Source organism: Ammospiza caudacuta, chromosome 25 (genome assembly GCF_027887145.1).
Source record: "Ammospiza caudacuta isolate bAmmCau1 chromosome 25, bAmmCau1.pri, whole genome shotgun sequence".
NCBI classification, from domain to species: Eukaryota; Metazoa; Chordata; class Aves; order Passeriformes; family Passerellidae; genus Ammospiza; species Ammospiza caudacuta.
This window is the reverse complement of record NC_080617.1, coordinates 3,657,197-3,683,341: the sequence shown is the minus strand read 5'-3', so window position 1 is coordinate 3,683,341 and position 26,145 is coordinate 3,657,197. Positions and strand designations below refer to the sequence as shown.

The window sequence follows — 26,145 nt, the reverse complement described above, 5'->3', positions numbered from 1 at the left end:
ATAAGAAAAAAAAGAGACCATGAGATTATTTCTCTTTGGACCAAGACCATCTGTTGTCATTACAGGTCAAAGAACATTTAATTTCCTTTCATTACCTTTGACAACAAGAATCCCTAACAGAATTTTAGTTGAAGAAACTTTTATAAAATATTACAAATCAAATAAATTGCATCTGAACCTCTAAATGCAATGCAGTGGAAAACACAATAGTTCTTTATTTTATCAGCTGTCTGGTCATATAGACATCATCTATAACAAAAACCAAAAATATTGAGAATGCTATTTATCCAGAGTTAGCAAAAGGAATTATTTGACAGCTGAAAATGAAAAATCGCTAATAAACATTACAGTGTATTGCAGAGTTTAAACAATGTGATTAAGGAAACTTTTGCAATAATAAGGAGTGTATGCAATTCTATTTTGCCTTGTTTAAAAAATTCCTCTGGGATTTCTTACTCTGTTATACAATAACTAAACTGGAATGTTATGTTAAACAAGCCTCACATTCTACCTGTATTCAGTATATATTTAACACCAAGAAATAAAGTTCTTTCAACTTATTGCCCTTCACTAAAGTATCCATATTTTCCCTCAAAATTTTTGCCCAAGGCAGTAAATAGAGCAGAAGGAAAGTCTAAAAGCCCTAACTAATGCTTTGGCCACTTGGATGTTTAAGACATGCACTGTAAACACATTTAAACCATCTTATACAAACCTATTTTTAAGAGATGAAACTAAAAATTCTTCAGAAAGGTTGAGTAGAAATTTCAGGGAGGGAATACAGTGAAGAGATGGTGGGAAACAAAGCATTTACCATTGTCTCCTGCTGTACAAAACAAAACCAAAGGGAACAAACAAATCCTGCAGTGTAATTCTTCATGGAAAAACCCAAAAATGAAAGAACAGCAGCGCAGACAATAATTATATTTTTTTATACTGTTCTCTTAATGTTTAGAGAATTAAAAGCAATAAAAACAGAAATCAGTCAAGATATGCCAAGAAGAATGTGCAGATAAGAAGAGCAAAATTTGTCACTCATGTTATCTGCTGTGGTCAGCAGTGATTGGACTCCTCCAAGTCACCAAAACATTATCAAGAGACAGAAATTAGATCAGATGGCTGTCACTGAAATGCAAGACTTGACAAGAGCCTCGCATCATCTAGAAAACACCACACTTGATATTGTGTGCCTAAGTTACACTGAATTACAGTTTCTTTAAAGTTTAAAGTTTGAAAATTAAGCCGAATTTTCAAATTGAATTTGTGTTCCTTAATTAAGTTTACTTAGGCACTATTTGAAAGTATTCACTGATGAACAAAATATTCCAATATCTGCTATTATCAATGTGTTTTGAACCAGCAGCTTCACTACACCCAAAGCAGAGAAAATTACTTAAAATCTTTAAAGTCAAAATCCTCAAATTTAAAGTTTTCTCTACATTTCTTCAGTTTGTGTATTGAAATGTGAAAATCATTTCAAGGATTCTGGTCATACAGCTGCAAATTGCTGTTTAGCACTCAGTAAATTCAGATACACAAATCCTTTCTAGACAAGCACAGAGCTCTGGTAAGTTACCATTCCAAAGCACAATGAAATTTTCAAAGAAAACAAAGTACACACATGCAGAAATAATCTTTTCCAAACTCCAAACAATTAAAGGATTACCCAATACTATTTTAAGTACTTGAAGTTCAAAATCGTATATATGCATCTGAATCAGCATTTGCAGTCCATGACTTATAAAGCAATAGAGTTTGCTATAGAGTTATAAAGCAATGATGCAAATTTACAAAAGTGCATCCAAATCCAGCTCTTGATTTTGCTCAGATTTTAAACCCAGCCACAAGAAGGTTAAATTCATAGCTCTGTATAACTGCTGTTTATGTCAGGTAGGTTGTCACAGGAACATGAGGTGAAAGTTTATCCTACATTTCAAATTTATTTCAGCCAGCTGAGGCAAATCAAAGTCTCCAACACTCTCTCCTTTACAGAGTCTCTGGTTTAATCACATTTTAACTTCCAGTGCTGCTCTTCAAACCATTCCTGCATTCAACATCTTTCAAATACAATCAATAGAGAAAACGAGAGAGGAGAAACATGTGTCTTGACCACTTGGTTCAGAAAACACTAAACTCTGTCTTGACAGTTCGTGTTTGAGACAATTAAAAACGGCAGGCACCCATAACTGCTGTTCCAAGCATCAATAAGTGTGATTGGTTTGGTCATGCACACAGGCATGGGGAACTAAATCTTCTTCTCTCAAATCTTCAGAAAAAGGAAATAGAGAACTCATAGAAGAACCGTTCAGCAATAAATTTATAAGTGGGATCTATCACCCTAATTCCCAAATGCTCCACTCAGTCAGCTCTGAGTTCCCTGTGTATCTAAATTTTTGCTCTAGAACTCCTGCCTGAACCTTCTCCTTGCTCTATTCTGTACAAAATAAAACAAAACAAAACAAAAAAAAGGACTGATCTGCCTCAGTTACTTAATGAATTCAGACACCCAAATCCTTTACAAAGCAGAATCTTAAGCCCATCATTTGTTTTGGTATTTTCTCTTTGCCGTTTAAAGCAATTGGGTAAACAGGCCCTTGTGGAGCCCAGTTCTGGTCAGTGGGCATTTCCTATATGGCACAATGAACACGAGATATTTAAGATTGCACTCCTCATGTCAATGCAAAGAAAGGCAAAGGCTTTCCAGTGTCATCATTGCAAAAAGGACAGAATATATGTTGTGCCACAAAACATAGGATGTGAGAGCTGCAATGCTGAAATTGCAGCCTACTGTGAACCTGCCTTTTTTGCCTTTCTCAGGCTTCAGTCTTCCCTTCCCTGAAGGCCTCCCATGCTTCCATTTAACATCAATTTTTGTTCTCTTTATCAACAGTTACAAATACAGATAGCTAGCTAAGAAGGCACAACATGGTAAAGACCATAAAGGAACTGGAACTCTATTCAAACTTCAAGAGCCTTTTAGATATTACAATAAAGAATCTGAAGCATTATTAAGTGACCAAGGATAAATACCTTTATCATTACAAAAGAAGAGCTGTGTGGCAGTCACATTATGTAAAGATACTGAAACAATCAAGGATAGAAAATGAGCACAAGGTAGAAAATTTTTAGAATTAGACTAATATTATAATTCCTGTGCTGTCACTATAATGATGGAGAGCAGCACCAGAAGAATATTCATTCAAGTAATGCCTTTCCTAGGCTAATAGAAAAATATTATTCTAATGTTGAAAACTAACATCCTGCCCTGTCTAAATCAGAGAAACAATTTACAAAATAAAATGTCACATTTGCAGCAGTTCCCAGAGGGACATTTCCTTATTCCTCAGAGAGCCGAAGCTGGTAAAAATGATAATAATTTTTATTATTGCAACAACAACAACAACAACAACAACAACACCATTTCATAGCGAATAAGCAGCGCTGCTTTGTGCTCTCACAGAAGCGCAGGGATAGCGCTGATGTTTGATTCTGAATGTGTCTGTCAGGGAACAAACGCGAGCCTTCAGCAGCCTGATTAGTTTCACAGTCACTGCGAGGAGCTATCAGCATCCCAGCGTGAGCTTCTCCTGCATCACTGCCCCAAGCCTGCAGGCAAAGGATGCTAATAATGGCTCACAGCGCCCTGACTGGGGCCACACTTCTGCTCTGCTGAGCCGCTCGCTGAGAGGGACTGCACACTCCCCCGTTATCATTTTACACTGCTTTTTGGTTTGTTGTTGTTATTATTTATTTATTTTTATTTATTCTTTTGGGTTCCTGTTCCTTCCTCCTGATGCTTGGTGCATTGCAGTGAGGGTGCTAAGTGCCACCACCAGGACAGAAGCCATATGCTTGTGGTTAATTGTCGGTTTCTCGGCTGTTTAGGTGGCCTGGAAAGGCCCAGGGGTGGCTTTGAAGAGCCGACGCTTCAAAGGATGAGAAGAGACTTCAGATCTTTTCTCGGTCTCGGTGTTGATTAATTGTTTATCTAAAAGATTTTCTCTCGGCCCAACAGAGGTCTGCACAGCAAGTCAGCCATGGGCACACTGAGAGCCCCCAGGGCGGTCACCTATCTTTATACTCTAAATTACGTACACAATATTTATTATTTTTCTTCAATACCTTCTACCCTTATTAACTGGTGCACTTCTAGTAATAACCAATCCCAAAGTGCCACCATCACCACAGAAGATGGAGGCCAAGAAGAAGAAGAAGAAGGACAGGACACGCCCCAATTCCTCCATCTTACTTCTTTAGACCCCCCCGTACAGAAACTCTAAACTCTGTGTCTTACACTCTAATTAACTTATCCCTTCACCATTCACTCAGTGAAATCTTCTCATCCTCATACAGGTGTCGTCTCCTGTGTAGGATCAAAGTCCAGCCACCAGACACTTCTGGCAACATCCCAGGACCTCCGAGCCCCCCAAGGGTGGTCTCGGCCACTCTGCACATCAGTCCTGAGGTGCTGAGATCCCACAGTTAATAACCTTCTGCTGTGAGGTAGTCACACAACTTTAGGCAGAGTATTGTGAGGGAGAATAAGTTAAGATGCAGTCTTCTAGCACATCCTAAGAAATAGGCATCCTCCTTCCAACCAACAGAGGTTACAAACTCTGTCACTCTACACATTTCTCTTTTTTTTTTTTAATGGAATTATGCAGGATCAAAAACAATAAGCAAAGGAAGGTGACTCACTTATTTAGCTGCACCTTAGCAGCTAGGATAAAATAAAAAAAACAGATATTTTTATCCCTCTACCTATTTATTATGCACTGCTGGAACAGCAATTCCTATAGTCACAAAACTTTAAGCCCGGTATCATGTGGGAGAATAAGTGAAGATACAGTCTTGTAGCACACCCTAAGAAATTGATGTAGACATCCTCCCTCCAACCTGTTACTCTACACATTTCTCCTTTTTTTCAATGGAATTATGCAAGATTAAAAATAATAAGCAAAGGAAGATGATTCACTTTATTAGCTGCACCTTAGCAGCTCGGATAAAAACCAGAAATTTTTGTCCCCCTACCTATTTATTATGCGCTTCTGGAACAGCAATTCCTCTAGTCACACAACTTTAAGCCCAATATAATGTGGGAGAATAAGTGAAGATACAGTCTTCTAGCACATCCTAAGAAACAGATGTAGACATCATCCTCCTAACCTTTGTTACTCTACACATTTCTCTTTTGTAAATGGAATTCTGCAGGGTTAAAAATAAAACAAGCAAAGGCAGGTGATTCACTTATTTAGCTGCATCTTAGCGGCTAGGATAAAAACTAGATATTTTTATCCCCCTACCTATTTATTAGGCACTGCTGGAAGAGCAATTTTTCTAGTCACACAACTTTAGGCAGCGTATTGTGAGGGAGAATAAGTTAAGATGCAGTCCTGTAGCACATCCTAAGAAATAGGCATCCTCCTTCCAACCAGCAGAGGTTACAAACTCTGTCACTCTACACATTTCTCCTTTTTTTTCAATGGAATTATGCAGGATTAAAAATAAAACAAGCAAAGGAAGGTGGCTCATTTATTTAGCTACACCTTAGCAGCTAGGATGAAAAAACAAATCGTTTTTCCCCCTACCTATTTATTATGCAATTCTGGAACAGCAATTCCTCTAGTCACACAACTTCAGGCAGAGTATTGTGTGGGAGAATAAGTTAAGATAAAATCTTCTAGAACATCCTAAGAAATTGATGTAGACATTCTCCTTCCAATCTCTGTCACTCTACACATTTCTCTTTTTTAATGGAATTATGCAGGATTAATAATAAAACAAGCAAAGGAAGCTGATTCACTTATTTAGCTGCACCTCAGCAACTAGGATAAAAACCAGATATTTTTTCCTCCTACATATTTCTTATATATTTCTGGAACAGGAATTCCTCTAGAATTTGATGAATGTTGCTAAAACCAAAACGTGGTTGCATCAGTTACATCTCAGAGTGCTATCAATTTTCCATTTATTAATCATTTGGCAGCATCAACTCAACAAACATTATGGACAATATTGACACCAGACTTTAAATATTTCATGCTATTAATGCCTCTCTAATAAAATGTCCCACTATTTCAGGATATATTTGGATTACATGCAGTGTCATGTGCTGATGATACTATTTTCTCTTTATTCATTCTTCATGTAATTAGAAACCTCTTGTTATTTATATAAGATCTAGATTTACTTGAGTGCTAGCACACTTCATAATTACTTCTCCAGAGAGGAAGCATGACAATTAAAAAAATGAAATATTAGACTATGCACATATAATTCTGATTGACTGAATCCCCAAGCAAAACCAGGAATAAAGAAGTGATTTTAGAGCAGACAGTAAATGGATAACATGACTAGATTATCATATGAGGAATCCTGAAGTTACCTTACAGATATGCCATCTACATGTTTAAAACTAAACAGAAAGTTTATAAATCTTCTATAGAGCTATATATATACATGTATATATATATATATATATATATATATTCATTCCAGTATCAGATATTGAAAAGGAAATTCATGCAGAGTAAAAGGTGGGAACTTCAATAAAACTGCAGCAAACTTTTCCTATTTTATCAAGAGTTACACATTGTAGCTCCTGTGCAGGATTAAAAGGAAGGAATAATGCAAAATCTGGAAAAGATCAGCTTGGTAGGTCTTCCCAAATCTGTGAGAGAATGTTGGTCTGAAAGATGCAGAGCTGGACCATGAAATTCAGAGCTTCACTTAAATTTACACTGTCCTTACGGTATTTTCAATTAAGTTTTGAGAAAATTATATGCTCTTGGCATTTTAAATAAGTATATTCTGCAAAAGGCACTATCAGAAAAAAAAAAGAAAGAGACACACATAGGAAAATTATTACCCAACTTTTGACTTTGTTGCAGACACAGAACTAATTTTTTGTACGTGTGTGTTGAAAGCATCTTTTCCAAAGACAAGACCTCCCCCAACAACTCTTACATTCATTTACTTTTGACATATTTCAGCAATCATCCTCTCTTCAAACACTGCTGCTTTTACTGTCACCACACCTGGTGACACATCATTCTCACACAAACACAACTGCTCAAAGAATAAACCTTAAATAAACCTTAAACTTTCTCCTGCTCCTTGAGTTTTCTGATTTATTTTCTTTTATGATAAACTGCTCAGATGATCAAGCATTTCTGAAAGTCAATACAGGTTTTGAAGCTTTTTTAATAATATTATCAAGATTATCTAATATTATCAAATATTATCTACTCCATTGGAAATATATTTAAATTAGGTAGACTTGAAAATTCTGTAAAAACAAATAATTTAATAAAGTCAAATGTAATCATAGTGATTTTTTTTCTTAACCTCAAAAGACTCTTATTTGACTTCTGATTTTTTTTTCTGAACTGACCAACAAAAGCTGTGTTTTCCAACCTAGTCCATTCTGTGATTCTGTATGCAGGAGAGGCAGATTAAGGCAGTCACTTCCTAACCTAAAGTTGCTATCACTGTGCTAATTGTCACTTATGAAAACTGACATCATGCTTTGTGACAGCAGAAGGATGTTTAATAATCTCATGATCTCCCCTTCAGAAGCATTAACTTATAAGGGAGCCTTTTCCAGAAAGCAATTATTTTAATCAATGCTCAATCAGGTAAGTTATCCTCCCTTATCAATTGTTTTTAACAGCAATTAACTTGAAGTAGTTTCTGAACACCCCAAGATCAATGCTGTCAAAAGGAGGGCACTTCCTCTTCAGTGAGAAAATTCCATTTTTGGTAGTTCAGAAGCAGGAAAAAATATACATGTAAAGTCATTTAGAAACAAAAGAAACACAGTGAGAAGTAAATGTTTTCATCTGTGTTAGAGATCAGGATTTTTTTCTTTTTTTTTTCCTTTCTTTCTCTCGGGGAATTTCTCAGGGAATTTCAGGGTTCCCTGAATTCCCTTTCTCTCAGGGAATTTCAGCAAATCTTCCATTTGTTGCCTAAGAGATGGAGATGAAGATCTTAAGAGTAGTGGCCAAATGAGGGGAGGGTGCAGCTGGAGACATCCCTTATCCTGGGGGATTTTGGGAAGGGCAGAGATCCCAAGAAGATTTCAGGAACGGCAGAGATCTGGAGGAATTTTGGGAAGGACAGGGATCTTGAGGGATTTTAGGAAGTGCAGAGATCTCAAGTGATTCTGGCTGGAAAGCGCAGAGACACTGAGGTATTTTGGATAGAAATGGCAGAGATCCAGAGGGATTTACGCTGGGAAGGACAGGGATCTCGAGGGATTTTAGGAAGTGCAGAGATCTCAAGTGATTCTGGCTGGAAAGCGCAGAGATCCTGAGGTATTTTGGATAGAAATGGCAGAGATCAGGAGGGATTTGGGCTGGGCAGGGCAGAGATCCTGAGGGATTTTGGGAAGGGCAGATATCTCAAGTGATTCTGGCTGGAAGGTGCAGAGATCCCGAGGGATTTTGGATAGAAAGTGCAGAGATCCCGAAGGATTTAGGCTGGGCAGGGCAGAGATCCTGAGGGATTTTATGAAGTGCAGAGATCCCGAAGGATTCGGGGAAGAGCAGAGATTCTGTGAAGGTTTTAGGAAGTGCAGAGATCCTGAGGGATTCAGGCTGGGAAGAGCAGAGATCCGGAGAGATTTTAGGAAGTGCGGAGATCCTGAGGGATTTTATGAAGCACAGAGATCCCAAGGTATTTTAGGAAGGGCAAAGATCCTGAGGGATTTTGGATGGGAAAGGCAGAGACCCCAAAGGATTCTGGCTGGAAAGGGCAGAGATCTGGAAGGATTTTGGCTGGGAAGGGCAGAGATCCTGAGGGATTTTAGGAAGTGCAGAGATCCCGAGGGATTCAGGGAAAGGCCGAGATCCTGAGAAGATTTTAGGAAAGGCCGAGATCCTGAGAAGATTTTAGGAAAGGCAGAGATCCTGAGGGCTTTTGGGAAGGCAGAGATCCCAAGGGATTCAGGCTGAGAAGCGCAGAGACCTGGAGGGATTTTGGATAGAAAGTGCAGAGATCCGGAGGGATTTGGGTTGGGCAGGGCAGAGATCCCGTGGGATTTTAGGAAGGGCAAAGATCCTGAGGGATTTTGGATGGGAAAGGCAGAGACCCCAAAGGATTCTGGCTGGGAAGGGCAGAGATCCTGAGGGATTTTGGATAGAAAGGGCGGAGATCCCGAGAGATTCAGGCTGGACAGGGCAGAGATCCTGAGGGATTTTAGGAAGTGCAGAGATCCCGAGGGATTCAGGGAAAGGCCGAGATCCTGAGAAGATTTTAGGAAAGGCAGAGATCCTGAGAAGATTTTAGGAAAGGCAGAGATCCTGAGGGCTTTTGGGAAGGCAGAGATCCCAAGGGATTCAGGCTGAGAAGCGCAGAGACCTGGAGGGATTTTGGATAGAAAGTGCAGAGATCCGGAGGGATTTGGGCTGGGCAGGGCAGAGATCCCAAGGGATTTTAGGAAGGGCAAAGATCCTGAGGAATTTTGGAAGTGCAGAGATCCCAAGGGATTTTAGGAAGGGCAGAGATCCTGAGGGATTTTGGATGAGAAAGGCAGAGACCCCAAAAGATTCTGGCTGGAAAGGGCAGAGATCTGGAAGGATTTTGGGAAGTGCAGAAATCCCGAGGGGTTCTGGCTGGGAAGTGCAGAGATGTGGAGGGATTTTGGATAGAAAGGGCAGAGATCCTGAGGGATTTTAGGAAGGGACATCTGGAGAGATTTTGGGAAGGGCAGAGATCCCGATCTATATTATAATATGTATATATTATACATATTATAATATAGATATAATATACAGTATATATATAGTGTGTGTATATATGTATGTATATATGTACAGATACATGTTATAATATAGATATAATATATATAGTATATATAGTGTGTATATATATAAGTATAAAAGTATAGATACACATTACAATATATATATTAAAAAGTATAGATACATATTATAATATAGATATAATATAGAAACATGTTATAATATAGATAGTATACAGATAATATAGATACATACTGTGATATTAGCTTTTCACAAATATTAAAATGGATTTTATATGTGTGCTGTTAAAGTAACTGTTATAAAGATATCATTTTTATTTCTGTTATTAATTAAGCTTAGATATAGTAGTGAAATAGTTAATATAAGTATGTTTGTGTTAAAATGCCTGCTTGGATGGGATAACATCCAATGAACACCTCATGAGGACCCTGCTACAGATTTACCAACTATCAGCATTCACCTTCTGAAGACAAAATTTAACAAAATTTAAATTTCATTAAATAAAGGAAGGACTTCAAGAACCAAAAATTTTAGGGTTTTTTTTTTTTTTTTTTTTTTTTTAACAAGGAAGAACTGAAAACCTCAGGAAATTTTCACTCCACACTGCTGATGGATGATTGAAGATGTGGCTTTATTAAGCTGTTGTTTGGCAATTATATTATCATTTACAAAAGTTTTCTTGTGCAATAAGTTAGCAGCTTTTTGATACAATGGAAAGTTTATTAGTAAATACTTTCAATTCTCTGAAACAAGTTAGTACTTATCCACCTCCTGCCCAGAAACAGAAGACACATCAGCTGACAATGGTTCACAGGAGGTTTTCAAGTCACATATTGTAATTTTTGTTCATAAACGTTAAAGCACATTGCAAATACACAAACGTGTAAAAACTGAGACTAATTAGATAAACTTTCTGCCTTACAGCTCTATCAGAGAGTGTAATATTCTTTCAAAGAGAACAAGACAGCCATCTAGAGGGCATGAAAATAAACAGTCTTTAGATCACAGGGGAGCACTGAATAATCAATTCACTCGCTGCAAGCCAAAAAGAATGAAATGGATCCACCCTACTTTTATCCACCAGGTGGTTTAATTTTACTTGGTATTTCAACATATTTCCTCTTTGACTTTTTCTTACAGATTTCAGATAAAGAATAGTCAGTTAGGAGCCCAAAAGGATGGAGAGATTGATGGTGGGAGAGAAGGATGGGCACAACATCAATACAAACTTAATTGTAAAAATCAAAGTCAAGCAAGATATGGATAGACTGCAATAGCTTCTCTTTTATTTGCCCCAAGTGACATAAAAGCAGGGAATTAACATAATTCCCTTTATCTTTGTTATGTCATAGGGTAAAAGGTTTTAAAAACATTTTGTAAGGTAATTACAGACTTAACAATATATTATGAGAGAGCAACTTTCACTTTCCTTTGAGGGAGTTGACATCCCCTCCAAATTTAGTGTCATAAGCAAACTTAATTAGTGTCCCTTCAAGTCCAGCTTCCAGCTTGTTTAAACAGACAGCACAAGAGATTTTTACCAAATGCAAACCTCAAAGAACGCCAGCATTCAGAGAAGGCATCCCTAGAACTCATTTTTTTAAAGGCTACGTTTCTCCTGCTACAGTTTCCACAACTTTCAGGGTATAAAAAACTGTGCTGGGAGGCAGAGAATAGCAAGAAAAGGAAAGGCAGGGAGAAGCTGGCCACATACACAGCAGCAGGGGTCAGTGGAATCTCATTTTTAAAGCTTTCCTGCAGACGCGTTACCAGAGCGCCGTCTACAGCGAGCGGCTGCTGCAAGCCCCAAACTCAAACCCGCTATTCCTCACCGATGGAAACAAAAATCTTCCCTAAATGAGAAAAACCACGCGCACACAAGTGTCTCTCTATTCCGCACCAGAAGGAGCCCAAAACCTTCCCTAAATGAGAAAAGACCATGCACACACAGGCGTCTGTTGCGGAGTCTTACAGGCGTCTCGCTATTCGGCACCAAAGGGAACTCGAAATATTTCCTAAATGAGAAGAGACCGCGCACAAAGAGGCGTCCCGCTATTCCGCACCAAAAGGAACTCAAAACTTTCCCTAAATGAGATAAACCACGCACACACAGACGTCCCGTTATTCTGCACTAAAGGGAACGCAAAATCTTCGCTGAATGATAAAAACCACGCACACACAGGGGTCCCGTTATTCGCCACAAAAGGGAGCTCAAAATATTTCCTGAATGAGAGAAGGCCACGCATACACAGACGTCTGTTGCGGAGTCTTACAGGCGTCCCACTATTCGGCATTGAAAGGAACAAAAATCTTCCCTAAATTATAAAAACCACGCACGCACAGGCGTCGGTTGTGGAGTCTTACTACAGGCGTTCCGCTATTCTGCACGGAAGGAAACACAAATCTTTCCTAAAGACCACGCACACACAGGCATCTCTCTATTCTGCACCAAAGGGAACTCAAAATATTTCCTAAATGAGAAGAGACCACGCACAAAGAGGCGTCCCGCTATTCCGCACCAAAAGGAACTCAAAAACTTTCCCTAAATGAGAAAAACCACGCACATACAGGCTTCTGATGTGGAGTCTCACAGGCGTCCCGCACCAAAAGGAACAGAAAATTTTCCCCAAAAGAAAGAAGACCGCGCACACACAGGCGTCCGTCCGTCCGTCCGTCCGGCTGCTCCCAGCACCGCGCCCTGCCCGGCCCAGGCGGGGCGGCTCCGGCACCGGCCCCGGGCTGCCCACAGCCCCCGCGGGCGGGAGAGGCCGAGGGCGGCCGGGGCTGAGCCCGCCCCGAGCCCGCACAGCGGCGGCCGAGGCCGGGCTGAGCTGCCCGGGGCGCTCCGGAGCCGGAGGAGCTCCCAGCCGAGCGGAGCTGATCCCATTCCCCGAGCAGGACAGCGCTGGAGCAGCCAGGGTAGGATGGTGGGCACGGACAGAGAGCAGAGATCTCTGCAGCCAGGGCTGGGAACTTGTGGGTTATTGCAAAGGGGCCCTGCTGGGAGCTGCCAGCCACAGCTCAGAGCAGACCCCAAAGAGGAGCCACAAAGAGAGAGCAAAGAATAAAGAGCAAGAGCAAGAGCGAGGTTCCCATTACAATACCATAAATCTTCTTCTGTGCTGAATATTCTAATTCTCACTATCCACTCTAGTACAAGATACAAATCCTATAGCATTTACATACAGCCTATTAGAATAGGTTTAACATTACCATATAATGTAAAGCCTATTCTAATAGGCTGTATGTAAATTTACGTAAATTTACCATACCAATAACATTACCACACTGGGTTGCATTTCAAACCCTAAAAACTCCTCTTTGGGCCCTTCTGCCAAGCTGGCAGGGTCTGCTCTGAGCCTTGGGCCTGTCTGCAAGCAGAGGGGATTGTTTGATCCAAAGGGGATCACCTTCAGCTGGCCATGCCATTGTTTTCCTGTTGTTCAGTAACTGAGGGATCTCAAAGCTTGCTTTCATTTCAATCTGGCTTAGAGTTTCCATATTCTCAAAACCTTTTGCCAGGCAATCGTATTTATAAGGATTTCCTGTTTCATCTTCCCAACAGGACAGCAGCTATCCATGAGATACAGAGCAAGAGATGCAGTGATGAGAGATTTTGGGTGTCTTCCAGCCAAATGGTGACACATGACACCTTCAGAGCAGCAGTGATACTGCCTTTAAATGCTCTGCCCCTGTTCACAGGCTTGGTCTTTCCCTCCATCCCTCTCCTGTGCATAATTGCCAATGGGAAATTCAGCCAGTCATCAGCAATGCCCCTGTGCCCAACAATACAAAGCTTTGAAAGGTACCTTGCAAGGAATTGCTTTATTCTTCAACAGAAAGAAATTTTATCCCTTCTCTCAGCAGATGGGTTACTGTTTTGCCTGTGCCCTCCCCTGTCTGCACCATTCTTCTCCTTAAAATCACAGGTTCTCAATTGTTTGCAAAAAAAGACCACAGAACATCCACAGTAATACAGGTTCAGAGGAGGAAAAAGGAGGAAAAAAGGCAGAAAAGTGAAGCTTCAATTGATGGTTTCCTCTGCAGTTCAGTGCTTTATTTGAGATACTGTGATACTGCCTTCCCTTTTCTCTAATAGCATCTCTCCCTGCAGCAGGTCAGGAAGGAGAGGAAGGAGAGACAAGTTCCTGCCCAAGGAAGAAAATAAAGCCTAATTCCTATCCTTCCTCCTCCCTTGGCTTTCAGAAGCCAAAAACTCAATAAAGCAGCAATGGGTTACTGACATCTCCTTGTACAACAGCATCTTAATTCAGTGAACTAAAATACTGTACTCCTTTTAAATTGAACTTTCAACAAATTTAACTTTCAGAGCTTAGTTCTGAGACAGTTTTTAATTAAAATGAAAGCTAAGGCTGACTAAATGGGAATGTAGTATTTAACTTTTTTAAAGTATACCATAAAGATAACATTGATTTTAACAGTTTGCTTAACCACAGAGTCCTTTATAGACTTCTGTCCATAAAGACAAGCAGAAATAATTGTGTTACAGTTTGACCTTTTTTTTTTTTTCATTTTATTAGCACAAAATCCTGTAGTGGGTGAAAAGAAAGAGAACATATGCATGTACTTAGAACATGGAAAACTCACTGCACAAATGGGGATTCTTTCTTCCTGTTATTTTGCCAATTACTTCTTCTCTTACCTTCAGAATCTGAACTGTGATAGTGTTTGCAAACTACAAAATACCATTTTAAGAACCCACTGCACTCCCTCAAAATAAGCTCTGCAGTTCCATTAGCAAAAAAGGGCTCAGCCTAGATTTAAGAGAACAGACCTAGAGCACTTGAATTCCAGTTTCCTGCTGTAAAAAAAAAAAAACATTTACACAGAATATGCATACACCCCAATGTTAATGCATGTATATTCATTTTTACATATATCAATGGAAGTTCATTCTATAAGCACAGAAGCAGTCCCATGGTAATTTCTGACCACATAAATACACCAGCTGCAGAAATCACTCCAATTAGTTCTTCTTGCAGAAACTTTTATAGTGGGACTTGTATAGTTGGTCCAATGGCTTTGCAACACCTATACACACACAGGGACAGGTAAAAGGAGGCAAGGTCTTTATGGGCCAGTGGCTGAGCCTCCTGCACAGCAAGGCTGGAGTACAGAATGACATCTGCACTACTAATACCAATAAATTAAAGGATTCACATATACTGCCCATAGTATGAAAGTCAGCAGAATTCACAAAATCAGAAAAACCACTATTTTAGTCAGATTGCACAGAGACAAACAAGAGGGTGTTTGTCATAGTACAGAATCAGTGTACTTCCAAAGTCCAGTACTATTAGTAAATTATGGCACAGTGAACTTAATTGCCATGCACAGGTAACACCCTCAGACACTTTGCTAGGAAGTGTCTTGATTATCAGTCAGAGAGTGGAGAAAGATCCACCATCAAAAGTCAGTAACTTGGTAATTTCTTTGCTTGGGAATAGCTGAAAGTGGCTGCTTTGTTCCAACAGATGGCAGACATTTCAGTTTAGTTAGCCATGCAGCTGTTTCATGAATAGGATTAATCACACAGATTTATGACATCCATGTTTTTGCAAAAGAGAGCAGGTAGTTTATTTCTGATTTTAACCCTTCCCTTCCATCAAAGGGGACATACCAAGAAGTGTGGTCTGAAAGCAAAGTATCACTATCTCTTAAAATGAAGCTCCAGGTCAGTTCTCTAAACAAACACATGATCACTAGAACAGAGCTCTCTACCTTGCATCCACTTAACAAGCACAGAATTCATGAGAACTATGAGCACACCAGCAAGAACAAGAACTACTTAATGGAATGATTTGAGACCAGCCTCAGCAAGCAAAAAGCTTGAGTTTCACAAGCCTTAATAACACCAATTTTGTTTTTGCATGACAGGAGGTAAACTTAAGCAAAAGAGGATATTCTACAGATTAATTTAAAAAAAATTTTAAAAGTTAAGCAAGTGACTGTTCAGTGTTTCACACAAAACCCAACTCAATTGTTTGTAAGTTTTGACCAGGCAATCAGTCAGACACAGACTGTTAAAAGAGGACTCCAAACTGAAAACCTACTGCATTTGCAATACAGCTGATTTCAAACTGGCATTTCTAACTCCACTGGCCTCAAAGTATTTTCACAGTAGTCTCAGTTGCCCAACATGAGTTACAATCTGCTGTTCCACAGTTAGGACCACTCTTCTCTGAAACATACTTCAGGCTTTCAGACTACTCTTCTCTTGTTCCACAAAACTTTGGAGTGAAGAGCTGACAAGTCTACCCAAGGTCTTTAGCTTTCCTCTAGACTGCATTCCTAGGTGTGCCATTGTGAGTCACTGCTTTCATATTTGAGGTGCTTGATTGATGGTTGCAGATCCTGTGGGAGGCAACACCTACTTCAAAAACTTCATGGATGGCTTTGCGGAAGCAATGGAAATTGTAGTCTATCAAACCTGGCAAGGAGAGGAAAAACTGGGCTCAGACTGGCATATTTATGTAAACACAGCTTCAAAATCAATATCAAATAGGTATTTTGCTAATTATTTAGTATAAATTTGGATTGAGAAGATTTAACAAAGTTTTACTGATGTTAGTATTTATTTGGATTGTCTCAGGTAATAATTTGGAATGCAAGGTGTATATTCATGATTAAACAGCAGGTAAGGGGCCCATGGCTCCACACCACTGATCTCACTAAAACAGATGGTAGAGCAGAGCTCATGTTAGCTACACAAGTCATTTTGGCAGCAGGACAGTGATTAAAGTGATGACTCACAATTTAAAAATACGACCTCATTAGATCTATCTCCAAAAAATAAAAATTTCCTCCCATAAGAAACTACACAAATTTAGTCACACAAAAATCAAGGTGACTTGTAAAGTCATATTCATATTTTATAGCTGGTAAAAAATATTATATAAAGACTGCTCAATGGCAGGGAAGTTCTTACCTTTGCGCTCAAAACTCTCTTCTCTAAGAATGCAAACTAATGCCAAAAACTTTGTTACTTCCTTTAAGTACAGGACTGTTGTGTTATTGAGCTTGATAATTGCCATTGACTCTTTATCATAAGCACTTCCAGTGCCATCTTCTTTTAACCTAAAAAAGAACAAGTCAACCCAAGGCATCATCTAACATGTAACTTCCAAGACAAACAGCTGCTAAATGCAGTTAGAAGAATATTACTCATACTGAACTAAGCAAATGGAGAACCTGCAATGCAGGTCTCAATACTCCCAGTGAGTAAGACCATTATCAGACTTAAGTTTCTCAGGAAAGCCAGATATAAACAGGTCAGAGGCTTTCATTAGATACTGACTATCACAAATGAGCAGTTAGGAGCAAGCTACCAGCATGAATTCTTTTGATGTTTGGAGTGACAGCTCAGTGAAATTACTTTTGGTAAATTAATATAAAGGCTTCCTTTGTGAGTCTGGGGCACAGGATGCAACATGGAGCAGGACACTTTTGGTCTTAAGCTACACCAGCGTGCATTTACAAGAAAAGATGAGCATGCTGTTTTCTACCTTCATTAGTGTTAGATAAACTACTATAGAAGCAAATGATGTATTGCAAGTTACTTCTAAGCACTCCTGAAAAAAACCCCAAATCAAACAGTTACACAACCCTGGATCAACACATCAGGAGACAGATCATGAAATGCTGTGGTATTTTCTTGGTAGCACTGCATTTTCCAGGCTACAGTTCTAACATAAGTTATCACTTCTTCAGAACCACTTCTCAAGTCCAGTGGGAAGTATAATTCTGCTGTAAATTGTGAGATATCAGCACTGTATACATCCCTCATAGATGGTCAGCAGCAGATGAGTTGATCTTGCAATTGTTATTCTGTTCAGACTGCAGCAAGTCTCAAAGCAATGTCACTGCAAGTTACACTTATGGCACACTATTAACCCCAATTAATTGCAGGTATTTATGTACCTGCTCCACCATGCCAAACCAGACACAGCAGCATTCAGATTTTCAAATACTTGTGTAAACTATTTGAAATATACTTGTATATATATACACATATATAGAAGAATATATACTTGTGTATTTTCGAATATTTTGTGTAAATTGTGTTTAGAAACACAATTTCTACAAATGTTACATAGCTGTCTAGTGCCATCAGTGGAGGGAAACAAACCAAGTATAAATGCTGCCAAACAATTTGGATTTAGCTTAGTTACTCACAGAATCAATGTGCTCTAAAGACCAACTGATAGCATTTTGCTGCATGACAAAGGCAGCACCAACTGCACAGTTTGCAACCTATTCCTACAGGTGTAAGAGTATTCATCACTTACCCATATATACAGGAAACATCTATGACTACATCAATCATGTCACAGCACAACTCATATGACTGCATGTCCACAGGAGAACTGTCTGTTGCAATGTAGATTTTGCTGACTACATCGAAGAGAAAAGCTTTTTCAATGCCTGAATTCTTCAGAAAGAGAAAGAATTTGGATGAATTTTTAGAACAATTGCATTTTTACAATCTCAACTAGAATTAATACATTTTCACATTCTTAATAGCAGAAGTTGGTTTAAATATAAGCAATTTAGAGGCTTAGGATAGATACAAGATTTAGAGCATTTACTTTACAAATACAATACCCTTGTTGCCATAATACATATCAACATCACATAGCTGACAAAAATAAAACTGGGGACTCTGGTACAATTCTTTTCAGTTTGTTATTTAACTAATCATTATCAAGGTTACATTTTACTGTGCTTCCAGAATCCATATTCAGCAATTTACCTCTTCTGTGTTTCTATTAACTCCAGAAGAGCCAGAATTCACATCCTCCTAAGGGACTGAGCTCAGAGATATTTCATAGCAGTGTGCTGACTCTTAAATTTATGCTTGTAGTATCTTGGCAGTTCAGTTTCTGCACAAAGCATTTGCCATGCAGTTTAACATGCAGAGCAACTAAGTCAGCTTCTGAAGTTAAAAACCCATGAAAAGTAGCACATTATGAGTATGGAAAAGCACAATGCCATTTGTACCTGAGCACTTTGGTAAAGTGCACGTGCTCATACAAAGTTTAGAAGCCTTTTGTGGTTCAATTTATCATACATACACTACTGGCAAAGCTTCTTTTCTATTTATGCACCAGAAGCACTCCTTATCTTTTCCTAGCTAGTCTGAATACCCAGGACAGTGTCCTGAGGACATCCAGACAATTTTTGGCATCAAGATTACATCCTCATGGCACTGGGAAGGTCAACTCATCCTTTATCCACTGGGCCAGGTTATTACAAACAGTGCTCTACCAAACAAGCACTATATGGTAGCATGGGGTGACATGTGTAAGTGTCCAGCTCCTCCTGGATATAAATGGTTTTTCTTTGCTGTCTAAATGCCTGCAACAGCCTCACAGACAACTTAAATGAGATGGCCTTGTCTCTAGGGTGATATTTTATTTGATTGAAAGTATAGAGCAGCAAACTTCTAATTCCATAAGAAACACAAACACTAAGAGAAAAAGGGGAAAAGTCTCACAGGTCATATGAAACAGACAGCTGAGTCTGAGGCCAAGTTCATATTATCAAAAAATTTCTGGCCAGTACATTAAACTACTAATTGCCTTAGCAAAGTAATCAGTACACCCTGCTGGCAGGAAACCTCCATCAGCTGCTATAACCAGGCAAAATACACTTTGTCAATACTTAGAGAAAGTCCCAAAGCACACACCAGTACAATTTAGCTGTGGTAAAGAGCTTTTAACATAGAAAACCAGGTTGCCAGAGGACATCTACACGAGTGCCACCCAAATCTCTCAAGGGCAGATCTAGCCAGCAATCTTTAGCAGAAGGACTTGCTTTTATTTCATTCAAATTTCTGTGAAATGAACACTTACTGATATGAAGATATTAAGTAGATTTTCCAGGGTTGGCAGCTGTGGAATGAGCTTCTGTACCACTTTACTGAAGGCTTCAAATATTGAATGGTCATAGATACTGGTCAAATAAAAGCTGAGATGAGGAGGGAGGGCAATGAAAGAAAAAAGAAAAAGAAGATTCAAGAGTGTTTCAGAACTGTAATAGAAATGTTAAAGTTACATTTTTTAACATTCAGGCCTGCTACTTTTGCCTGGGATGATTTTATCACAAATATGTCTGGACATTGCATAAAGAATCAAAGTTCTGAGCAGCTGGAGTACACATGGAACAGATTTTTCCCATCCTTGAGAGATGGGAGAACAAAAACAAAAATCTGAGCATTGTTAGAATACACTTTGCCTACACAATGCTTATCACAAAGGTGTAAAAATGCTTAATCAGATTTCTTGCAGTCCCATTCTGGGTCTTCCACTTTTTTCACATTAACAGAGAGATACTGGCTCCACAAGAATCAAAAGAACAACAAAACCAGAGAAAATAGCTTGTTTTAAAGATGTCTGTAGAAAATACCTTAAAAGTGAGTCAAATCTCAACTAACAGACTGAGCTTTTAGAACCAGGCACACTAACCACAGGGAAAAGTCAGTGCAAGCCAGGACTAGAAGGCAGAGAGGTTCCCCTCTCTTTTCCCTGCCCCTCCATTCCACATGTAAATCTGTTACACTGAAAGAGAAACTTTCAATTATCACTGAGCAGGGATAAATCTGTTGATTGGAATCTGATACAGCAGCCTGCCTCTTTTTCAGTCAGCCTAACAGCTGAGGCTTGTGCCTAAATTCAGCAATCTTATTTATACATGTTGGTTCAATAAGAAACTACCCAGATCTTGCTGCAGTTGTTCCAGTATTACATCTAAAAGCCTTTAATCTGTATGCATATCAGCAACAGCATGAATCACATATGCCAGAGTCTTCAACTCACCTAAGGTGAAGTTTTTCAAGCCCAGCATCTGTAAGATCATCATTAGCCCTCTGATGAATATCCCTCTGAGTTTCTATTTTATGGTCATCTGATAAACCATCAACTTTATGAATAAAAACTTCAAAGTTCATTTCTGGGTTGACCTTGTAGGCTTTTGAAACTGTAATGTGGAGTCTTGTTAAAGCTTCCATGTAGTCATCCTGTAAATCAGTTTTGGCAGGAATGAATGACAAAGTTGCTGCCTGATAACTATTCCATTCTGCACAACGACAAAATATTTCAGTGCAAGAACTTCAATTCTGTAACTAAATAGAAATATGGGACAAGAGAATACCTGGATGTGTCACAAATCCAAGCAGTTTAGATTCTTTATGTCAATTAATTTTCATTAGCTATACAAGGCTCAGCTACACAAAACCAGACTTCAGAGCAAAAGGTGGGTTACACTTCAACTCCAGCACAAGGCAGAGACCCCAAGATGGTCCCAATAACCAGAAAACCTCCCAGGGTGCAAATCCTAGGTTGATTAGAAGCTACCAGATACCAGTATAACAATACTAGAACCTGAAGTCAGAAGTAAGCTGTTATTAATTGAACTGTGTGTTATTAATTGAACTCCAGAGCAGAAAAAAGGGATCATTCAGACCATCTAACCAAGCAGGTTCTCCCTATTATTACAGAACAGGTAAGTTCAGAGTAGGAGCCCTTTTCCACTCTCTCCACCAGCAGCATATGTCCAGTCACTCCACCAAAACAAAACCACACACCAGAAGTCAGATTGCCAATGCATCTCTTCACACATAGCAGAAGCCTTATGAACTTATCTAAAAATATAAATGAACTTTTCTAAAAATATAAATTACTGGCCTCTTGATCATCCCTTTCCCATAAAAAGTAGAAATAAAACTTCCTTGTGATTTGTATTTACCTGGGCATCAATAACATATATTAGAGCACCTGTTCCTCTGAAGATCATCTCATAATCAAATGTTGGATCAAAAAAGTCCATCTGTCCAGGAAAATCCCATATTTGGAAGTTCACAAATGAACTGTTGGAAATATCATCCTTGTAGATTTTGTTGGTACTTTCCAAGAACAGAGTCTCATTGGGAGACATTTTGTGAAACACCACCTGTGAAAAGAACACAAATAATAGTCTGGATTTTATCTTATCAGAAGAAATTAGTGAAAGATTTATGATTTGAATTTTACAAATGGGTTTACCCATTCTAAAATTTATAGCTTTCTTTAGGTAAATAGACAGCTTTCTGTATCAGCTAAAGAAATTGCCAATCCCTTACAAAAACCAGGCAACTGCATATAGTGAAACATTTTCAGAAATAATCCTACTGGCTGAAGACACAGACATCCAAGTTACTCTTTCTTTTTCCCTGCAAGGCTAGCACAGTGTTTTCAAATTCTGTTCTAGTCAGATCTGGCATAAAGCCAGTTAAATAACTGCAAGCTTTTAATACTTTTCCTTTCAGTCTTAGAAATTCCTAAAGGAAACGTTGTCTTTAGTCTGGTGTCAAGTGTTAAAACACAACATAATCAGATGGTTCCTAAGCTACAACAGAAGAGTACAAAAATAACACCTCAGTTTTAGGTGGCTTGCCATCTATTAACTCATTTTGAGTAGGGAATCACAGAATGGGTGAGGTTGGAAGGAACACAGTGGGGTTATCTGATCCAAGCTCCCTGCTCAGGCAGGGTCATCCCAGAGCACAAGACACAGGATTGCATGCAGACAGCTCCTGAGTGGCTCCAAAGGGAGACTCCACACCCTCTCTGGGGAGCCTGTTCCAGGGCTCAGGCATCCACACAGTAAATAATTCCTCTTATGTAGGTGGAACTTCCTGTGAAAGCTCACTAAAGAAAGGATGAAGCATTTCACACCAGTTGGCAAAAACAGTTTAGCTGCAGGATGATAAACAGACTCATTGCCAGAACTCAAAAAGCCCCACTGGGATTTTAGTCCTTCCTTGTACAGAAGCAGCACAAGCAGCCTGTAGCAAAACCAGCCAGGGTCAACAGAGAACTCTGTGCTAATGCAACTCAACCAGACAAGAAAGTTACTCCAAACAATCAGTCATACACCAGGACTGCAAAAATTAAAGAAGTTTCATGTACAGCTCTTGGTAAATCTAAAAACTTCACATTAGGGACTGCAAACTTCATATACAGCACTTTGTAAACCTAAAAACTTCACAATAGGGACTGCAAACTTGGTAATTTTGGTTTCTTCAAATGTTTCTGACAGCTACAGAAGTCATCCTTTAGAGACCTGATGCAACAGACTGTCAAAAAAACTGCAAGACAAACAGCTCCACACCTAGTACAGTTTAGCGAGGTTCAAAGTATTACTTCAGCCTAGACTTTTAAGGCCAAGGGAAAGAATTTATTTCCTTGGGACAAACATCTTAGGAGGCCAGGGTCTAAAAGAGGTTTTAAACAGCAGGACATTTGTATGGAGAAGAACACTTTTAGAAAAACAGCAGCTGTACTGCATTCTTCAAGGTTTGCAGCATAGTTCTAAAGTACTCTGAAATCAACATTTCTTTTGGGACTCAGCATATCCCACAAGAGCAGGACAGAATTAGTAAATTCAGTTTAAAGCTGATAAGTCTCTGGGAAGCAACACTGTCACCTCTTTTTTTTTCCCAAAATAGCACATTTCATCAGATTGATGTTCTCCACCTGAACTCTTTCCAGTTTCCTATTACATCAGTAGAGTACAGTAAGTCCAGTTATGCAAGTCTGCACAGAAATTTGCTTATGAACTGAAGCAATCACTGCATTCCTAAAATTTACCTACAATTTGCTACTGAGTATTAATAGGTTATACCAGCATGGAAAACCCAATTGACCAAAGGAGAAAAAAGTCCCTCCCTAGGACTGTGGTTCTTTCTTTTTTGAGAGATCTCCTGTCAATATTGCTCTCAGCAGAAGCATGAAATTATTTAATAATCATGTTTTTCACAGAAATTTCTAGATAATCACAAAGCCAATGCTTCCCCCAACACAGTGTTCCTCTTGCATATATCCCTATTTTCTGGCAAGGGGGTCATCACCTGGTGCCCAGACAGAAGGGTTGGGTCTGGGTCTGGCCCATTTTTGAACTAGAGAGATTTAAGAGCAGGGACCCTGTTAATAAGAAATTTCCTGATATTAGAGTTTGCTCAGGCAGCATCACAATGAGCTCCTAGGAACCAGAATCACAACTTCTAATTCCTAAGCAAGATCAGTAACTGGCAAAAGATAAATTCTATGTCCTCTTACTGCATATTCAATATGACACTATTCCTTTCCTATACAACTACTGGAATAGACCCTCAAAAAATTGAAGACTACCATAAAAAAGTCCAAAAGCTACATCTATAAAGAGACTTGCAAGGTCTTGAAATCTATCTGTAATCTGGAGTTCCTGTATTCCTCTTGCTTTTAGGGCTCAGCTTTTTCAAAAGTGGATAATACAATCAGATCTCTAATAAGAGTCTACAACGAATACCATTCACATGACTAAAAGAGTTAGAAAAAAGGCTTTCAGTGAAAGCAGAACATTTGCACATACAGTGGGAGCATTTGACCTAAATAATGGGGAGTAACTGATAAGGCTAAAAAGCAACAACAGTCCAGGCTGCCACTGGATTTCAGCACAGCACAATGGAAAAGATTTCTCACTAACAGAGGCTGAAGCCAGCTCAGAACTCGTTGGTTTACTGCAGTCCTGGATCACCAAGCAGCCTGCACAACATTGCTAAAAGGAGCAGATGCATACCTTCTATACAGTCATGTCCAAAAAGGCTTCTCTGCACAAAAACTTTATAAAAATCTCTGTAGGCTTTCACACTTGCATCTGAAACAAATTTGAGGCTCTTAAGTCTAGAGCTGAGACTTATGCATTTCACTAGTAACATCCTCCCATAAAAACATCACCTATGCAAAGTTCACAGGAGGGACTGCAAACAAAATTTGCACTGAGGAACAAGGATTGCTCTGACTGCTGCAATTCCAGTGAGCTACCTGGCAAATCAAAAGTCAGTTTTGTCTTATTTTTATTAAGAAACACTAGTGACTTCACAAAGCTACCAACAAACCTAAGGCACCGGAACTGCTGCATTTCCTCCTCGCCAAGGGACTCTCGTTTACTCGCTCTAAAGGAAACCAGAGGCTCTTTCTGCTCTCACAAAAGCAGAAGTCTCCCTCAAAGCATCAAAGGGCAAAACAACGGCTCAAGCCTTCCAAATGGAAGCACTAGCTAAACACCACGCACCTACACCACGTAAAAAACCTACTCATGATAAATTTCACACCAGCGTCTTCACTTTTTACGCCTTAAAAGTGAAGAAATACAAAGGCTACAACCTATGCTACACAACCTTCCTCTCTAGGGCAGATGATCAGAGTCCATTCTGGAAAGCAAACGTCTGTAAGGAGGAGGCTTCCGTCGCTCCAACTTCGCCACACGGGCCCACAACAAAAAGTAGAAATTGCCCGAAGAGCGGCAGGGCGGGGAGAACCAGCTCGGCGCCGGAGAGGCAGCGCGGCAGGCAGGGGCGGGGAGCCGCCGGCTGCCCCTCACCTTCTGGATGGAAGATTTCCCGCTGCGCCGCAGCCCCATGAGCAGAATCCGCGGCTTGGAGTCCGCCCCGCCCGCGCCGCCGCCGGGCCCGCCCGCGCCGCCCCCGGGCCCACCGGGCCCCGGGCCTCCCTCCAGCTCCGCCTCCTCCTCCTCCTCCCCGTAGCCGAAGTCCTTGGGGAACGAGTCCGCAGCCCCGAAGCTCCCCCCCACCAACGCCGGCTCCTCGGCTGTGCCTGGCGCGCCCGCCCCGCCGAACTGCAGCGCCATGTCCGCCCGGGCCCGCCGCCCCGCAGCCGCCAGCGCCCGTCCCGGGGCCTCCTCTGCTCGCCCGGCCCAGCCCGGCACGGCCCAGCCCGGCCCCGATTGGCCGCTGTCAGGCTGCGCGCCGCCGATTGGCTCGGCCGGCAGCGAGCTGGGAAGGCTCCGGTCAGACGACCCGAGTCACCTGACGGCGCTGCCGCACGTGAGCCGCGGGGCGGGGCGGGGCGGCACCGGGCGGCGGCAGCGGGCGGAGCGGAACGGAGCGGCGGTACCGGGCAGCGGGGGCGCGCAGGGCTCGGTGCGGAGCGGCGGTACCGGGGGCGCGCAGAGCTCCGTGCGGAGCGGCGGTACCGGGCAGCGGGGGCGCGCAGGGCTCGGTGCGGAGCGGCGGTACCGGGGGCGCGCAGGGTTCGGTGCGGAGCGGCGGTACCGGGTAGCGGGGGCGCGCAGAGCTCGGTGCGGAGCGGCGGCACCGGGCAGCGGGGGCGCGCAGAGCTCGGTGCGGAGCGGCGGCACCGGGGGCGCGCAGAGCTCGGAGCGCCCGGACGCAGCGGAGGCGCCGGGGGCGCGCAGCGCTCGCAGCAGAGGTGAGATATAAACTTTAAAGAATTTAGGGATTTTAGAGGAGCTAAGGTTTTAGCTAGAGATAAGCTTTGAGTTAATCAAAATAATGGTTAGGCCTTGATGAAGTTAAGAG

General features: G+C 40.7%; 1 protein-coding gene across 1 annotated transcript; it reads right to left on the bottom strand.

Annotated features, from left to right (window-relative positions):
* Positions 1 to 10,400: 10,400 nt before the first annotated feature.
* RRAGC (Ras related GTP binding C) lies at positions 10,401 to 25,454 on the bottom strand. Its single transcript, XM_058819694.1, has 7 exons — positions 25,188 to 25,454; positions 21,534 to 21,737; positions 20,606 to 20,805; positions 19,643 to 19,757; positions 18,077 to 18,219; positions 16,717 to 16,865; positions 10,401 to 16,218 (listed from the first exon to the last, which is right to left on the bottom strand). Exons 1-7 carry the CDS (start codon positions 25,452 to 25,454, stop codon positions 16,067 to 16,069), a joined length of 1,230 nt encoding a protein of 409 aa, XP_058675677.1. The 3' UTR covers positions 10,401 to 16,066.
* Between the last annotated feature and the right edge of the window lie 691 nt (positions 25,455 to 26,145).

Coding starts and splice junctions, on each gene's coding strand:
- RRAGC (XM_058819694.1), bottom strand. CDS start 25,454: ATGGCGCTGCAGTTCGGCGGGGCGGGCGCGCCAGGCACAGCCGAGGAG. Junction 18,220..19,642: donor TACTTAATATCTTCATATCA/GTAAGTGTTCAT, acceptor CTCTTTCTGAAG/AATTCAGGCATTGAAAAAGC. Junction 16,219..16,716: donor AGAGAGTTTTGAGCGCAAAG/GTAAGAACTTCC, acceptor TCTCCTTGCCAG/GTTTGATAGACTACAATTTC.